Raw genomic sequence first — 16,190 nt, 5'->3', positions numbered from 1 at the left:
GGTTGCTGTGCCTTGATTACTGTTGATTAGGAATCAGTAACTCATATCATTGTACAATTCAGAGTCAATCTATTTTGGATCGAGAGAACATGAACTGTGGAGTCACTTTTGAAATGATGCATAATATTTTCCCGTTAGTCAACGACAACATATGTACATACAGTACTTAAAAAGGGAACAGGATTTGTAATCTGCATGTGATAAATGAATCAAATCATTATTCCATCAGGACTCGGAACATTCTCAGTATCTGTGGTGCTGAACGGATGATTTCTATTTTGACACGTCCCCTTTAAAACGGTTTGCTGTTTATTTGCACTGCTTTTAAAAAAAAATCACGTGTTTCTGCCACTGTTCGATTAATGGCCTTCCAAATTTAATAGCCAAGTTTTTTAAAATGAATCCAAAGAACACATTATAGCATTAACCATCATTGTATTATGGAACCAGTTTATTGTTCACATTTCCAGCAATGCTTAATTAAGTGTTTTGTTATACGGAATTTGAAATAATGTACAGTGTGACCTCAGGGGAGATTCCATCTCTGCTGTCATTTTTGCCCCCTTTTTTTGCTTGATTTTAAAATGTACAGGTAAGCATGCAAATGCTGGATGAAGCACTAGTTTGACTTTCACTTGCTAGCACTAACTCATCATTTTGTCATGTTTTTATTCCATAATGCTCACATTCTGGTGTTGTTTCAGGATTAAAGAAACATTTACCAGGTTTTGGTTGTTTTATTCAACTTTTATTCATAGCACACCACCATGGACGGACGGGACGGATGGACACCCGATTCGCTCTCACGATACAATGTGCCAAAGCAATTATGTTAGCATGCCATTGATATTGTCAAATTAATATGTCTCCAACTTTGCTAATAAACTGAGCATTATTATTTTTATAACTCCTGTGATAGTCATTTAAACCCCTCACTGGTATAATAACATGTTTTTTTATTTTCCCTCATGCATACATAAACGCACACACACACTAAATGCATCAATATATTGCGAGGGAGGGGGCAGAGAACAACAAATACGTGCCTTCGTTAATGTGTAACACTCAAAGCATACTTGCACTTTGTTTCCCCAAATAATACGTTTTGGACTTAACATTACTCAAGGATGGATGGTAAGTATGAGAGTGCGTTGGAAATGATGTTTCTGTTCATTTGGTCATGTCAGATCTGTAATTACAATTATTTGAATTTGTCTTCATGATTCAGGTAATGTGCCGCACCATTCCCAGACACAAATAATGTTTCCATACAAGGTGAAGATGGGTTTTGTTTTCATCCTAATATGTCTCTTTGCTCCGGCGCAACAAGCATCGGGTCCTTACTCCAGCATTTTGAATCTCTCCTTCAAAAATGTCGAGTTTGCGATGGACCTTTATCGTAAAATATCCACTTACCACGACAAGAACATCTTCTTCTCCCCTCTGAGCATTTCCACTAGTTTTGCTGCCCTCTCCATGGCCGCTAATGGCGATACATATGAGGAGATACTAAAAGGACTCAAACTGAAGAATCTGGAGCAAGAAGATCAGCCAGATCTTATTCCAAAGTTGTTCCAGATGCTCCACGGGAACATCTCGCACAATGGAATCACCAAACTGGACCAAAGCATGTCCCTTTTTGTCCATCAGCACTTAATCATTGAGAAGACCTTTGAGGAACAGATGAAGTCCTATTTTTACGCAGACATCAAGAATGTCGACTTTGAAGACACAAATGCAAGCATCAGTCTCATTAACGACTATATAAAAGACAAGACGAGGGGCAAAGTGACAGAAATGCTTTCCGGAATCGATCCTATGACGGAGCTTATGATGATCAACACGTTTTACTTCCAAGGTAAGTTGAAATTGAAGACTGTTACTTTCTTACGTGTTTTGCACTGCTATGTACTTTTGACCACTACAGGTGGGTGGAAGATTCCGTTCAACGCCAACTACACATACAATGCACCCTTTTACGTTGACAACTATAATATTCTACAAGTTCCGATGATGTTCAATGAGGACAAATTCGAGACAATGGAAGATACGCGTCTTGGCGCGCGTGTACTGAAACTGCCCTACCTGGAAGGCGTGGCCATGCTCATCCTGCTGCCTAACAAAGGAGTGGATTACAATACTATCGACGATGAGATAACTGCAAAGAGAATGCTCGGTTGGATCAAAAAACTGCAGAAGACGTGAGCTGTATATAGCTTTTTTTTTTATTCATGTGACAGATGATCAAGTTGCCTAACGTATCATTATGTTCACAGTAAATTGGAGATCAACATCCCTAAATTTAAGATGGAAGAATCGTACGCTTTGCAAAACATCCTCCCGGATATGGGTTTCACCAATCTCTTCAGTGGTTCTGCCAATTTGACAAAACTGAGCAATGACAAAGGCCTTAAGGTTTCAGAGGTCAGTTTTCACACATGCATATTTTGCAGCCTTCGATTTGCCTCTTTTAAATGTCTTCAACTGACTTTGAATTGCAGGTGTTACATAAAGCAGTTATCGATGTGGATGAGGTGGGGACCACCGCGGCGGCTGCCACAACAACTGGCATTATTCCCTACATATTACCCCAGACCTTCATTGTCAACCGTCCATTTTTCTTCTTCATATACCATGAAGACACAAAATCCCTGTTGTTCATGGGCAGGGTGATTGACCCCACCAAAAACTAGCAGCCGTGACTTGCTGTACTTTGACTTTAGAAATGCATTGGCACTTGTTTATTCAGCTGTAGGTTTTTCAACCAAACCTCAGATTTACTTTGAAATTCTTCTAATGGTAGATATTGTAAAAGACCCCTGATATGTAATAAAATGCTACAGAATGTGCTGTTGTATTTGTGCAGACAGGCGCGCACCTCCCAGGTCGCTGCAACATTTTTATTTATATTTTCATTTTTATTATTATTATTATTATTATTATTATTATTATTATTATTATTATTATTATTATTATTGAATGAAGGGATTTACAAAGCATATTTGAGCCAAACCAGCAGAGGGCGGTAATGTATCTAAACGTTACGTTAAATATCTGCAGAACAAAAGAAACGTTCTACGTCATAAGAAGGAATGGCTGCTCTCTCATGACATGTGCGGTTGTCTTGGAACTCGATAAATTTAATTTTTTTAACACGATCAAGAGGCGACACAGCTACGCTGCTAATCGTAGCGGCGTGATCTTTTGCGATTTTTTCAAAGGAGGATTTTCTAAACCGCTTGAGTGAGTACTTGCGTTGCTGATTGTTTAACTACATGCGTCGCTTGATTTAGATGTCCTGACCCTTGTTTTTTTTCCGATTAACATTTCCAGAAAATGAACACAAATAAGACAAAAAAGAAGCGAAAGATCTTCGCGCGACCCAAGCCGAAAAAAAAGAGCATTCAAATGACGGGCCAATGGAAAGCGGTGGATTTAGATCCCGAACTTTGTTCCGAAGAGGGCATGCTGGACGGTCTGGTTTGTTTTGAAGAACTGACCGATTACCGCGTGGTGGATATTAAGAAGCTTTCATCTGAGACAGAGAATGAACCCGAAGATGGAAAGAAAAAAGGAAAGAAAAGAAAGTCAAGAGAAGTTGAAGAGGTGATCGAAAAAGGAGCCGTAGACAGCAAAGAATCAGAGAAGTCTGTTGGACCTGCCAAGAAAAAGAAAAAAAAGAACATTTTAAGAAACGAATCCACTCAAAATAAGACCATTACAATGCAGGAGGATGCAGGTGAGGAAGAGGAACTGAAAACCGATCAAGAAGATACATCCGAAGCTACACCAGCCACTACTAACTTAGATCAACCAAAACTTAAGATAAAGGCCAAATTAAAAAAGAAAAAGAAGCAGCAAAAACAAGACGGACAACAACATCCCAATACTACTCAGAATAAAGAGCAAAGGCCCAAAAAACAACAGAATAACTGGAGTAAAGCTGCCCTTTCTGGTTCTGAAGGGAAAAACGTTGATATGAGTGCATGGAAAGACCTGTTTGTACCATCTCTTGTACTGAAGGCCCTAAGCAGCCTTGGTTTCTCATCACCGACCCCAATTCAAGCCCTGGTGCTCCCTCCAGCCATCCGAGATCGTTTGGATATTTTAGGAGCAGCCGAAACGGGTAAGAGTCTCTTCAAACCAATTATAGGAGGCACAATTTGTAAATCAGTGCGACTTGGGGGTGGGGCACATTCTAACCAGGTGTATGACGTTTTTTTTTTTTTTTAAATGCTCATTCCCGTAATAGACTGAGACAAATAATTTGTCATTTCAGGAAGCGGTAAAACATTAGCATTTGGCATTCCCATGATCCATAACATCCTGAAGTGGAAGGAACATGTAGAAAATGACAAGGACGATGGCGTGGATCCAGAGAAGGAACATGGGAGTTTGACAGAGGCCCCTGAAGCTGATCCTGAGGAGCGAGGCGAGGAACAAGGACGTATCAGCGGGCAGGCTGACGAAAAAGAAGGAAGTATCAGCGGGCAGGCCGACATAGGAGAATCTGCGGAAGATGACAATGAGGACCACCGTGATTCTGACAATGGCGATCAAGGTCAGGATGGAAATCTTGGTTGCGTGAAAGTCATCGACGATGTTGAGTTTGACGCAGACACCACTGCGGGGAAGAAGAACCAGGCTCAACCTCTACTGGGATTGGTCCTCACCCCCACCAGGGAGTTGGCAGTCCAAGTCAAACACCACATAGACGCTGTGGCCAAGTTTACTGGTGAGATTGTGTGCATTCGCATGTTTTGCAGGAGACAAAATTTGATTGCCTCTTTTTTTTTTTTTTGGGTGATAACCGCAGAATTGTTCATTTTCATCCATTGGTACTTTGGTTACTTTTGCACAGGAATCAAGACAGCCATCGTAGTGGGTGGGATGGCGCAACAGAAGCAGAGGAGGCTGTTGAATCACAGGCCGGAAATCATCATCGCCACTCCTGGACGTCTGTGGGACTTGATCAAAGAGAAGCATCCACACCTTCTCAACCTCAAACAGCTCAAGTAGGTCTACGCCTCTACTCGGCACTCATGGAAAGTAATTTGCCGCGGTAATAATTGTCGGCCACGCCGGCGGCGTTCTCCAGGAGCTTAGTGATCGACGAAGCCGACCGCATGGTAGAACGAGGCCACTTCGCCGAGCTGGATTCTCTCCTGGAGATGCTGAACACCACTCAACTCAATCCTAAAAGGCAAAACTTTGTGTTTTCCGCCACGCTGACCATGATCCACAACCTACCCATGCGTGTGCTGCAGAAGAAGAAGAAGGAGCAGCTGACCGACAAGGTGGCGCTCCTCATGGCCAAAGTAGGGATCAATTCCAAACCCAAAGTGGTCGACCTGACCAGGAAGCAGGCCACTGCGGAGACCTTGACCGAGACGCAGATTCACTGCCAGAAAGAGGACAAGGACTTTTTCCTCTACTACTTCCTGCTGCAGTATCCCGGACGCACCATGGTGTTTGCCAACAGCATCGACTGCATCAAGCGACTCAACCAGCTGCTGAATATTCTGGACTGCACGCCGCTGCCGCTGCACGCCAACATGCACCAGAGGCAGCGGCTGAAGAACCTGGAGAGGTTTGCTGAGATGGAGAAGTGAGGCTGATTAACCCCCCCCCCCCCCCCCCCCCCACACACACACACACACACACACACACCTCCATCGACAAAGTCTGGACTCGTGCAATGGTGAACTTGACTTTTTTGCCGATGTTTTCTCCTCAGTTGTGTTTTGCTGACGACTGACGTAGCAGCAAGAGGACTGGATATCCCCAATGTGCAGCATGTCATTCACTACCAGGTAACATTTTGGACTCGACAGTCCCCTTTCCGAGACATTTTAAGCGCTACAGCGGTTTTTTTTTTTTTTTTTTTTAAATATGCTCTCTCTGATTTATTTTGATGAAACTTTTGTATGACTCAATTATTTTTATCACCATCTCATCCAACCTGTAAGGTTCCTCGCACATCGGAAACATACGTCCATCGAAGTGGCCGGACAGCCAGAGCTACAAACGAGGGTCTAAGTTTGCTTCTCATCGGACCTGACGACGTGATGAACTTCAAAAAGATTTATAAGAACCTGGAAAAGGATGAGGAGCTGCCCAGGTTTCCTGTGGAGCTCCATTTTATGGAGGCAATCAAGGTGAGAGCAAGCCGCTTCAAAAGCCTTCTTTTGAATTTGAGTTTGAGATATGTATGTAATTTGTTTCAAAATGGGAATTGTCAATTCAGGAGCGTGTCAACCTGGCCAGAAAGATAGAAAAGGTTGAGTTCTACAACAGCAGACAAAAACATCACAACTCCTGGTTCAGGCAAGCAGCAGAAGCTATGGAGATCGACCTCGACGAAGATCTCTTGCTAGGTGAGTCCACGTTCGGAACCAATCAAATGCAGAGTCTTGACAATTTTGCAACTTCTGCAGGCAACGGGAGGGATGATGATGATGATGATGATCGGGGGCAACAGAAGATGGTAAAAGGGATGAAGAAACACTTGAAGCAGCTTCTCTTACAGCCTGTGTTCAACAGTTTGACAAAGACCAAGTACCCCACTCAGATGGGACGCCTGTCCCTGGCTAATCTGCCCGTCAGAGGGGAGCAAAGCGCCCTCATGAGTGTGTCGGCACAGAAGAAAAAAAAACCCGCTCCGCCGCAGCAACAAAAAAGAAAGGAGAAAAAACGCCGGCACTGAATGCAATTTTTACATCTTGAAATTTGACAGCAATCATCTACACTGCGCTTTTGCCTCATAAAAATGATTATTTTAATGGCAAATTGTAATTATTTCATTAATTACACACAACTTGGAATGCAGAAGAAAAATACGGACTCACATTAGTAATAAAACTGAGGGTATATCGTAGACATACAAGCTGGTATGAGAAATAGTCATCTCTAAAATCGGATTGGGCAATTTGTTAGCGCTACATGATATTTGAGCTAGGACAGTACATCATTGTTGTCATGAAATATTTTTTTTTAAAAATATATGAGATTGTATGAAGAAAAGTCGCATATCATCCTAAAATGATCTTTTCAGAATTAAACTCATACACAGTCAGGGTGGCGGTCGTGGGCCCAGAATGCTAAAGTGGGATACGTGGTGGAGGAGATGCATGGAAGGCTCTGCTCCATCAGGGATAACGTGGTGCACCAACTGCCCATCTTCACCGTCCATTGAGACAATATGGATGCAGATGTCCAGCGCCTGAGTCAGAGCCAGGATGTCCACATGGTCACATTCCATTCCCATGGCTTCTACTTCCTGCACAAAGACAAAACAAGTTTAATTTAAGGAGATACACCATCGAGCAGAGGTGAACAAACTATGGCAACTGACTTGATGACAGTAGACTTGCAGACTGGGTGCTTCTACAAAGTTGCAGAAGTCATCTGCGTGGTTCTGCAGGTGCGCGGAGGTGAGCAGGCGCAGGTACTGCACCACGCTGTCCGAGGTCATGCGGTCGTTGAAGAACCTGAACAGCATTTCATCCCCTTCGCTGCCCTCGCAGTGCTCGATGACATTGAGGACCTTTAAGTGGAGAAAATTCAATATCACTATAGGTTCAATATATCATTTGAAAAAGACGACTTACTGTGTTCAAATGGAGCTGGAAGGAACTCTGGTCAAATCCTGCAGAGGAGAGGTGTTCACTGGTCGTGATGATTTTCTCCTTGAATCTGAATGTGAGATCAGTAGATGGGAGTAATCAGAAGATTTCGTTGAAGAAGAAAGATATTCTTTGAGCATAATAATAATAATAGAGACCTTTGCAAAGCCTTAACATCGTGCAGAAGTGACTCCAAATAGGCGAAACAAAAGGCTCTGTAAAAACAGTTCCCATCGCCTCGCACTCTCCTCACGGAGGAGAACAAGCCGCTCAATTCCTGAAGAAGCACAGCAGTGATTTAAAAAAACACACACAAAAAATGGCCTTTTATAGTTGCGCTACCAGCTGTGACGTAACCTACTTGACATTTTCTGGAATGTTTTTGTTGTTCGAAGAGCACAGAGACATCTTCTCTGTCAGACACCAAGATGCCAGCCTCCATTTTTCCGAAGAAGATAACGCGATTACCAAAAAAAAAAAAAAAATGCAGCTTCGAATGGCGAGATCGTTATGCCCCTTCGCACCGTGACATTCTTTTACGTTTTTTGGTGATAAACTACATTACGGGTATAGCGTTCAACACGACGCTTCCCCTAGGTTTGTTTTTAGTTTTGACGGAAGTAAGTACTGTATAAGAGAGTACCACGTGTTTGTGTCTTAAAGATACAGTGCATCTTTATTATAACACTAGGACGGTGACGACATCGTCATGTCCTTTCCCCCATGTAGTAATTTTTTCAAGGATACATTAAAGTTGAGGTGATATTACGTCACAAATATGTAAGTCATACGTTTCAAGCAAATCCAAAGTTACTGTGGCAAAAATCAAGCAATTAAAGCTACCAGGGGATTTTTTTTTCTCCTGGGTTAAAAGGGTGCTGAACAGATATAAATTATTTATGAACATATTTTAGAGTTATATAATAAAATGCTGGAGGGGCATAACTACAAGTAAAACTTGTATAAATAATCTACAAAGATTGCACAAACAAAATCGGTCATTTTGAGAGTTTTTTTTGTCTTTATTAAACAAGAAATGGCAGCACAAATTATGAACAAAGTGAGATGTGTCATCATATATGAAGATTGAGGTGCTATGAATATATAAACATGCATACATCTATTAAAAAAAATTACAAATAGTGATATTTGTAACCATAGTAACCATGTTAAAAAAAGTGAGAACTAGAACCAGTCACAAAAACAATTTACTTAGTTCAGCACTCAGTATAGTGTATAAAGAAATCAAATATGGTCACTGTTTGTTTGCTTTGTGTTGTTCTTTTCAACTGAAATGCAGAAAATTGAAGGAAGGTTACTAACACGGTGACCTGCGACCCTGAACAGAATGGATGGATGTTGTAATCTATCTTATTGCTTATCAATTTCTTGGCAAAAGACTTTTTTTTTTTTACAATGCAAATTTATGGCAATATACTGAAGTTATTTGAGCATTTTCGAGTGTAGGGAAGTGTGCTGCACAACAAGGTGACAATTGTTACTCCTGGGGAGGCTGAATGGTGCCCAAACAGCCGCAACGGCTGGTCAGGGGCATGGAGGTGATGACAATGGTGTTCCACTCATCCATGTACACCACAGGCACTCTATTCTGAGCGGTGGGCTGGCAACATGGTGCCTGGATCTGCAGAAAAAGGAACACAGGAGGGTTATAAACGATGGAATATATCGATATTCAAAACTGGGACGCAACAATAATGCATGAAGGCTGTTATTTATTGCTAAACAGTGGATCCAAATAGCCTTTACAGCCCTGTTAAAATGATTTATTTTTTTCTTCAAGACAACAGGCAGCAAATGAAACTCATCTGTAGCAAACAGACCTGCAAGTCATCACGTTGGGGGATGTTGGGCTGGGGCTTGCACGACGCGCTGTGGCCGCAGGGGGCGCAGTGCATCCAGGTGACACTCTCAGGATAGATCATCCAATTGTCCCAGCCGAGATCTGGACGAAAAACATGCAAGGAATTAGCAGAGTGAACATCTTTGTTTAGCTAGACACTCAAATCCTATTTAATTCCAACTCAGAAGAACAATAGCACCCATTTATATTGCACTCAATAAAACAAAGTAATGACACAAATCAAGAAAACAATTGAATGTTTTGCAGGATATTTTTTGTTTTACTTCAATAATCAATGTGCTGCTCCAAGACACACATAAAGGACATATTCCATTTGTCATTGTTATATAAAAAAATATATATATTTCTGTTTGTGTGTACCTGTCATGGAAACCTCTAAGGTCTCTCCACAGCATCCTGAGGCGTCGTGGCCATCATCAGGAAAGTAGCCGGGAGAGACTATGGAAGAAAATGGGCGTTAAAGTTACTGATATTCAGGTTGTCAATATTGCTTTTCAGTTCTACCTGCCATTGCTGCCACAGCCCTCTTGAGTCGCTCGGCAGTTGCGTTCCACTGCTTCCTGCCGCCCTTGGGCAACAGTGGTTCGCTCTCCAGGTTGAGGGAAGTCAAGAGCTCCTTTCGGATTGACTGCAGGGACTCACCATGGCACCTGCGTGCAAACAGTAAAAGTAACTTCAAAATGATTTCAGTCTAAAAATGAGAAATATATGTAAAATAAAATTCGTTAAATTCATAAAGATGATATTTATGATGGAAAATATGAATTAAAATATTATGCATGTGTATGTGTTTGAAATGAGATGTCCACAAATGACCATATAAAAAGTAAAGTACAAATACAACCAAAAAAATCATTGAAACTAAAATAAACATAACTAAATAATGCAAGAATATGTTTCAAATGTTTGTAAAACAAAAACTAAAATGCATTTAGGAAACTACAGTACAAATACTCAATATTTCATCAATACATCAGGTCATAAATGTTTTCACAAAAATGTTCAAAATATATGAACAAAAAATACGATATTATATATGAATTTGATTTATTGTTTTGTTTGTTCATATTTTGTCTTTCAGTCTTATAAGTAGAATTAAGATTATTCTGTCATGGTGGTCACATGTTACATTAGATCCAACAAAGTGTAACTACAGGCTTTTTCATTGAGCCTCACCTGATGAAGTCTTGCGGCAGCGCATCTTCCTGCTTGGGCCGTGAGACGATTGCCATCATCACGGAGGAGCACATCAGTGCTATCACAGCGAAGGAGGTGAAGGCCATCTCAGGTGTCTGGCTGGATGGACTACGACGGGCGAACAGGACGGTCGCTGGCTTCTTGCGGTGGCAGGTGGCACTCGGAGTGACCAGACGTGAAGATGCTACACAAGGTAGTGCTTGTCAGTTCCTGGGAAAACTGGCTTTTTATCTTCCTGAAGCTTTGCTTGGCCTTGAGATGTTTAACATTGTTGTCCTGTCCCCAGGTCTGTGTGAAAGAGAACATGAAGGATGAGCCAACACACTGAAAGAGAGGAAGCGATAATTAACAGTGGAAGGTGCAAAACCACCCACAAGCTCTGCGGTGCACATAGACGCCCCAATAAAACAACATCAAAAGAGATTCCACCATGAACGTCAAACTCAAGGCTGGACATGCGGCCAACTAAAGTAAATAAATTATCTCGCCTAACATGGCCGCTTCAAACCAAAATGGCAGATTTGCATTTTTTTTTTTTTTGGGGTGGCCTTTTGAAACCTTTTTGGGGTCAATTTATGATAGTCGGATCTAGTTACTAAATTCAGTGTTTCCTAAATATGGCCTTTTGTCAAAAGTGAGTTTCACACCCACCAGTGGATGAAAATTGAGAGACACTCAAAATGATAGCATCTATTGAGAACTCGCTACACAAAATATAAGACGTCATTCAAAATAACAAAATACAATTGCATATGTTTTGGATGCATTGAGACAATTATGGTAAATGAAATGAAACTAAATGCCTACATTTCCCATATTTGGACAAGGATGACCAGGGAAAACATGAAATGTAGAAATCTACACTGATAAATACTCGAATAATATTATCACCCTCTGCAGGTGACACTCAAGGACAGAATGTCGATGGAAGAAATAAGACACCTGGCAACAAGGTATTTTTCTATGCGATGCTAAAATCTGACGACGAGGGGAGCCAACACAAATAAATGATGGAGATAAAAAAAGAAATACAAATGTGGTGGCTAGAGCCAAAAATACATTGGTGGTTTCACCGTGGTGCAGATAAGGAGGTCAAATACAGAGCCACACACGATTTGATATTTCCGCCTAAGCTGTCCAAGCGAGGGAAACACACCTGCGCTATGCTATGTATGTGTGGGAAGTTTATGGTTCAACATTGTTGAAATAAACAATTGAAATTAAATAATGCTGCCCACACTGGAGGAAGGCCTTCACTTAAATGCATTAATCGATGTTAGTAACATATTATAATTGAGGTCAAGTTTGAATAAAAATAATTTTTATGAGTTTCACAACTGAGTCCCCCATGTTGAATGACAGAGAGATTAGTTTGCAACAGTATTTTGTATTTTTTTTCTTCTACAATCTACAACTCTCAGCTGGTTCAATGTGCGCCATAAACAAATCCAAAGATCAAATTGATGTATTAAAGAGGAGCATGAATACAAGAGATCCACATACTTGAGATGACACAAAACAATCTTATCAACAGTCTAATCCTCAAAGACAAAATATTACATATTACTTCCTTGTCATGCATCACAAGTAATAAAAACAAATGTGAACAATGTATCCAAAGTTCAAATATTTCAACACTACAATAAAGCGTATTTTTCCGACACACACAAAAAAAAGGGGAGTCACCGCAAAAAATGCAGTTAAAGTTTCCTGTGAAAGTTATGAACATGAGCGGAAACTGCATATCTGGAAAAGAAGTGATGAGTTGAAGTTTGTTTTCAAGGTAGAATAATTCTTGTGATTGGCTGGCTGTGATCTCATTGACCTAGAGGACACTTCATTAGGTACAACTCCACAAGTGAATCATAATACACAAAATAAAATAGATATTTGTTGAATTAGAGCTGCTTTTAAGGCACTGGGCCGCTGGCGAAGCATAAATGCCATGAACCTCCATGAACCTTTTACTTTTGTTCAGCCTTTGAGGAGGTCACTCATCGTCAAGGTGAAGCTCAGAGCTAATTACCGTGTATGGTCTTATGGTAGACGGAATTCTCACAGCAGCCTTCAAGTCTCTCCAAGAAACTGCAGAACATGGCGAACATGTTTGTACCTCCCTGCTCTCTGGAATTTTCCCCACTTCACTCAAGCATACCATTGATAAAAAAATAAAGAGAAACCTTCATGGGTCATCTAAGGGCCAATCTCAAATTGACCATGCTACTCGTAGAAACAAAATCATATTTTTTTTGTCTGAGAGCCAAATTTGTTTTTGACTACTATGTTGTCGTTGCTTCATGTGACCATCTGTGCTTGAAGGCCTCCACCAGCTTGGACACGCCAGAGAAGGTCATGGGAAAGGCTTGCCGTGGAACTGTCGGGCACCTCGACACTTTTGTAGCAATAGTACCACTCCCTTATTCGTATCGTGCCTTATGTTTTTGTGAAAACTGTGCGATATTAAGACTTCCTGAATGAAAGGAAGCGTTATCAGTGTTCGACGAGAAAGTTGCATTTGCGGGAGATAAGACGACATTGGTGAAGTGTTCCATCAACTAACCAAAGAAATTATACAGCTGCAAGGAAAGACAATGTTGTTAAATGATCACAAATGACTTCACAAATAGTTTAGAAGCCATTACAGTTCAACTCCAATGAATCCAGTTTGAGGTGGATGGATTCCAGTCCTACACCACACAATAGATATGGAGATAACTTGTAAATATTTCATTCCATATTTTAATAAGTACAACAATAAATGAGACATTTATTCAATGGCGTATTTATTTGTTCCATTTTAAATAAAGGAAAATAAAGGAAACATTTAATTACTGACATTGTATTTCTTAACACCGTATTTTTCTTCAATGTACTGTATTTTTCACATATACTCCGAATTTTATGACACTTTCGAAAACGAAAAAGAGCAAAAACAATGTGGATATTTTCTGACACCTAGTGGCGAGCCTTTGGCTTCAATATTTTTTCTTACGGTTCAAATTGTGTCATTTCTCATTTTGAAAATGATTGAATTTGAGTCGTAACACAAACGGTAAGTGGTATTATTTTCAGGGGAACTTTATCATTTGTGTTAATGTAAGGATAGATTATCCACTTCCCATACAAGTTTGGCCAATTAGGAATATTCTTGCAAGTGTATAATTCATCTTTTGTAAGAGAATCCAAGAATGAAATTGATCTTGCGTTGGTATCGACATGAACTCGGATCATCCGCACTTTGGCTTTGACCGACAGATCCTTCGCTGGTAACGGTAGTGACAAGATTCGATATTTGTTGTCACGAAATATAATACCCCATAAAAAGTTGCTATGAGGTAAACAGGAATCCCCCCCTACCACACCTACTATCCAATCTGTGCAGTCTCCCACCTCAACATCCCAAACGTGTGTTCCCGAATTCAAAGCACAACCGAGGACACGGCTCCAGGATTTACAACGCTCTGGATTCACTGGACGCTGTTGGCAGCCATTAAAACTCACAATGGTCAAGTCTTCAGACAGACTTAAATGTGAGGCGGCCGTGTTTGGGTCCAGGATCACGGGACTATAGGATACTATCTTCTTCATTTGTTCCCACACGGTGAACTTGAGGTTGCCCAGATGTTTGGCTTCATCCAACAGAGCTCCTGGAGACAGTTTGGGTTGGTCAGGCAGTTGTTGGGTTTTGCTCATTGCAGTTTTGTAGTTGTTCATGAAGAGAATGTGGTCCAAGGTCAGCTGCTGCTCTGTGGCTCGGATTATGCCTGAGAGAGCGTCTATGTCTTTCTTGAGGGTTTCAATCTTCTCTTTCATCATCTGACTCTTTCTTCGTTCTTCCTCCATTAGAGCAACCAATTTGGCTCCCTCCTCCAAGTGCAGGAATTCGCGAAGCTCCTTGAAGGTCATTTTAATTTTCTTCTCAACCTGCTTAGTCTGGACCTTGATGTACGCTGCTTGTTCACTGCAGTTGTTTTTGGCTTTGATTAAATCTTGCTGTTTTTCCTTGATGGTTTCCAGGAATTTTTCCAGTTTCTTTTTGTGATCTCGCGCAACGTCATCGGTGGGGCAGAATTTGTGGCCAACGTGGACTTGTGCCTCTTTGCAGAGGAGGCATATACACTCCTGGTGGTCCAGACAGAATAGTTTCAATTCCTCGTCGTGTAGATTGCAGATAGTCTCGGCCTTTGGCAAGTGTTTTGTGTAGATGTCACACACGTTCCTCAGGATCAAATTTAAAGATACATCTTTTACACGGCACTTGTTCCTGCAGACAGGACACGTATTATTTAGTGTTTGTTCCCACCACATCCTCAAACATAGACGACAGATGCTGTGGGTACACTTCAGCATGACAGGATCTTTATAGATGTTCAGACACATTGGGCAGCGGAGTTCATCGACAATTTTGGAGGCCATGGCTCCTGCAAAGACAATGACTCGGGTTTATTCCTGCAGTGTGAGGAAACAAAAAAAGGTTCATGGACAGGAGGACAACAGAATGTGCCTTCAAAATACAATGATTATACAATTCAATTCAATTGGCCTTTATTTGTCACTCTTTGATCAAAGTCCAACTTTTAAACAAAGCACATCTCACTCTTAAAGTCTTTACCTTTTAAAGAAAGCACAAAGAGCTTAAAGCATAACAATTTTTCTAAGTCTAAATTTTGGTTTTATTTCAATTTAAAATCTTATTATTTTGACATGGAAACATTTAGTTCCCACAATATAGTGTTCGAAATAGAAACAGTTTATTTTTATTTTTAATTTAGGTAAATAAAATCGTCCATGAGATGGCACCACTATACAGGCACTTGAAAGGTCTTGCTCCCCCCCCCCCCCCCCCAACTTAATTTCCAAATACGTAGTCGTATAAAGTGCGTATTAGATGTCTTATTTCTTTTTTTTTTAAATTATAATAATTATTGATAATGGTTCTATAATTCATATTTTTTTTCTGTTATTCATACTTTTATTTGATTACAAAATTTACCGTTAGTATTTATTGAATATATCCTGCTGGGTTCTTTCTTAATCCTATGAATTCTATTTGGTGCGTATATTTGAGAACCTAGATGCCTCCAAAAATATTTGTGTGGTGCCTCCCTTATAATCACACCATTTAGTTTGAAAATAAAAAGACGACTAAAAATCATTTTTACATGAATAGAAGCTTTCAACAGTACACATACCTACCTCTACCTTGGTGAGGATGAAAGCAGAAGTAAATGGACTAACTGATAGTAGTCGAGAAGATGCCGCGGTGCCTCTACGTGTCCGCCCACTACTGTGACACGTCAGAACGGCCGCCCAGTCAATATGATTATATATTATTATTATATCGACCTTGAGTGCCTTGAAAGGGACCTTATAAATAAAATGTATTATTATTAATATTACTATTATTATTATTTGTAGTATATTTTATATATCATTATATACACTTTATATACACTTTAAAATGTTATTTTTTTATCTCTTTTTGT

General features: G+C 40.5%; 5 protein-coding genes across 6 annotated transcripts; 2 read left to right on the top strand and 3 right to left on the bottom strand.

Annotated features, from left to right (window-relative positions):
- Positions 1 to 1,021: 1,021 nt before the first annotated feature.
- serpina10b (serpin peptidase inhibitor, clade A (alpha-1 antiproteinase, antitrypsin), member 10b) lies at positions 1,022 to 2,847 on the top strand. The gene is made up of 5 exons (XM_085931832.1): positions 1,022 to 1,134; positions 1,229 to 1,858; positions 1,928 to 2,201; positions 2,277 to 2,424; positions 2,502 to 2,847. The coding sequence occupies exons 1-5, from the start codon at positions 1,128 to 1,130 to the stop codon at positions 2,691 to 2,693; spliced, it is 1,251 nt and encodes a 416-aa protein (XP_085787958.1). The 5' UTR covers positions 1,022 to 1,127; the 3' UTR covers positions 2,694 to 2,847.
- A 206-nt stretch (positions 2,848 to 3,053) lies between these two features.
- Positions 3,054 to 6,782, top strand: ddx24 (DEAD (Asp-Glu-Ala-Asp) box helicase 24). Its single transcript, XM_085931831.1, has 9 exons — positions 3,054 to 3,243; positions 3,334 to 4,126; positions 4,280 to 4,735; positions 4,862 to 5,015; positions 5,099 to 5,608; positions 5,738 to 5,813; positions 5,970 to 6,158; positions 6,248 to 6,377; positions 6,438 to 6,782. Exons 2-9 carry the CDS (start codon positions 3,337 to 3,339, stop codon positions 6,704 to 6,706), a joined length of 2,574 nt encoding a protein of 857 aa, XP_085787957.1. The 5' UTR covers positions 3,054 to 3,243; positions 3,334 to 3,336; the 3' UTR covers positions 6,707 to 6,782.
- LOC147045413 (ubiquitin thioesterase OTUB2-like) lies at positions 6,737 to 8,292 on the bottom strand. The gene is made up of 5 exons (XM_085931837.1): positions 7,987 to 8,292; positions 7,784 to 7,902; positions 7,611 to 7,695; positions 7,355 to 7,546; positions 6,737 to 7,279 (listed from the first exon to the last, which is right to left on the bottom strand). The coding sequence occupies exons 1-5, from the start codon at positions 8,065 to 8,067 to the stop codon at positions 7,073 to 7,075; spliced, it is 684 nt and encodes a 227-aa protein (XP_085787963.1). The 5' UTR covers positions 8,068 to 8,292; the 3' UTR covers positions 6,737 to 7,072.
- Positions 8,293 to 8,623: 331 nt separating this feature from the next.
- Positions 8,624 to 10,950, bottom strand: LOC147045412 (bone morphogenetic protein 8A-like). Its single transcript, XM_085931838.1, has 5 exons — positions 10,684 to 10,950; positions 10,012 to 10,157; positions 9,868 to 9,945; positions 9,467 to 9,588; positions 8,624 to 9,267 (listed from the first exon to the last, which is right to left on the bottom strand). The coding sequence occupies exons 1-5, from the start codon at positions 10,788 to 10,790 to the stop codon at positions 9,124 to 9,126; spliced, it is 597 nt and encodes a 198-aa protein (XP_085787964.1). The 5' UTR covers positions 10,791 to 10,950; the 3' UTR covers positions 8,624 to 9,123.
- Positions 10,951 to 13,447: 2,497 nt separating this feature from the next.
- LOC147045411 (E3 ubiquitin-protein ligase TRIM35-like) lies at positions 13,448 to 15,982 on the bottom strand. 2 transcript variants are annotated; one of them, XM_085932673.1, is made up of 2 exons: positions 15,897 to 15,911; positions 13,448 to 15,125 (listed from the first exon to the last, which is right to left on the bottom strand). In XM_085932673.1, the coding sequence occupies exon 2, from the start codon at positions 15,118 to 15,120 to the stop codon at positions 13,717 to 13,719; it is 1,404 nt and encodes a 467-aa protein (XP_085788799.1). In that variant the 5' UTR covers positions 15,121 to 15,125; positions 15,897 to 15,911; the 3' UTR covers positions 13,448 to 13,716. The 2 variants fall into 2 exon arrangements, with proteins under 2 accessions (XP_085788799.1, XP_085788798.1); XM_085932672.1 differs by having other exon boundaries at positions 13,449 to 15,125; positions 15,901 to 15,982.
- Between the last annotated feature and the right edge of the window lie 208 nt (positions 15,983 to 16,190).

The sequence above is a fragment of the Syngnathus leptorhynchus genome, chromosome 15 (genome assembly GCF_054491065.1).
Source record: "Syngnathus leptorhynchus isolate UIUO chromosome 15, UIUO_Slep, whole genome shotgun sequence".
Lineage (NCBI taxonomy): Eukaryota > Metazoa > Chordata > Actinopteri > Syngnathiformes > Syngnathidae > Syngnathus > Syngnathus leptorhynchus.
Note: the sequence above shows the minus strand (reverse complement) of the source record. Positions and strands in the feature narration are given on the sequence as shown.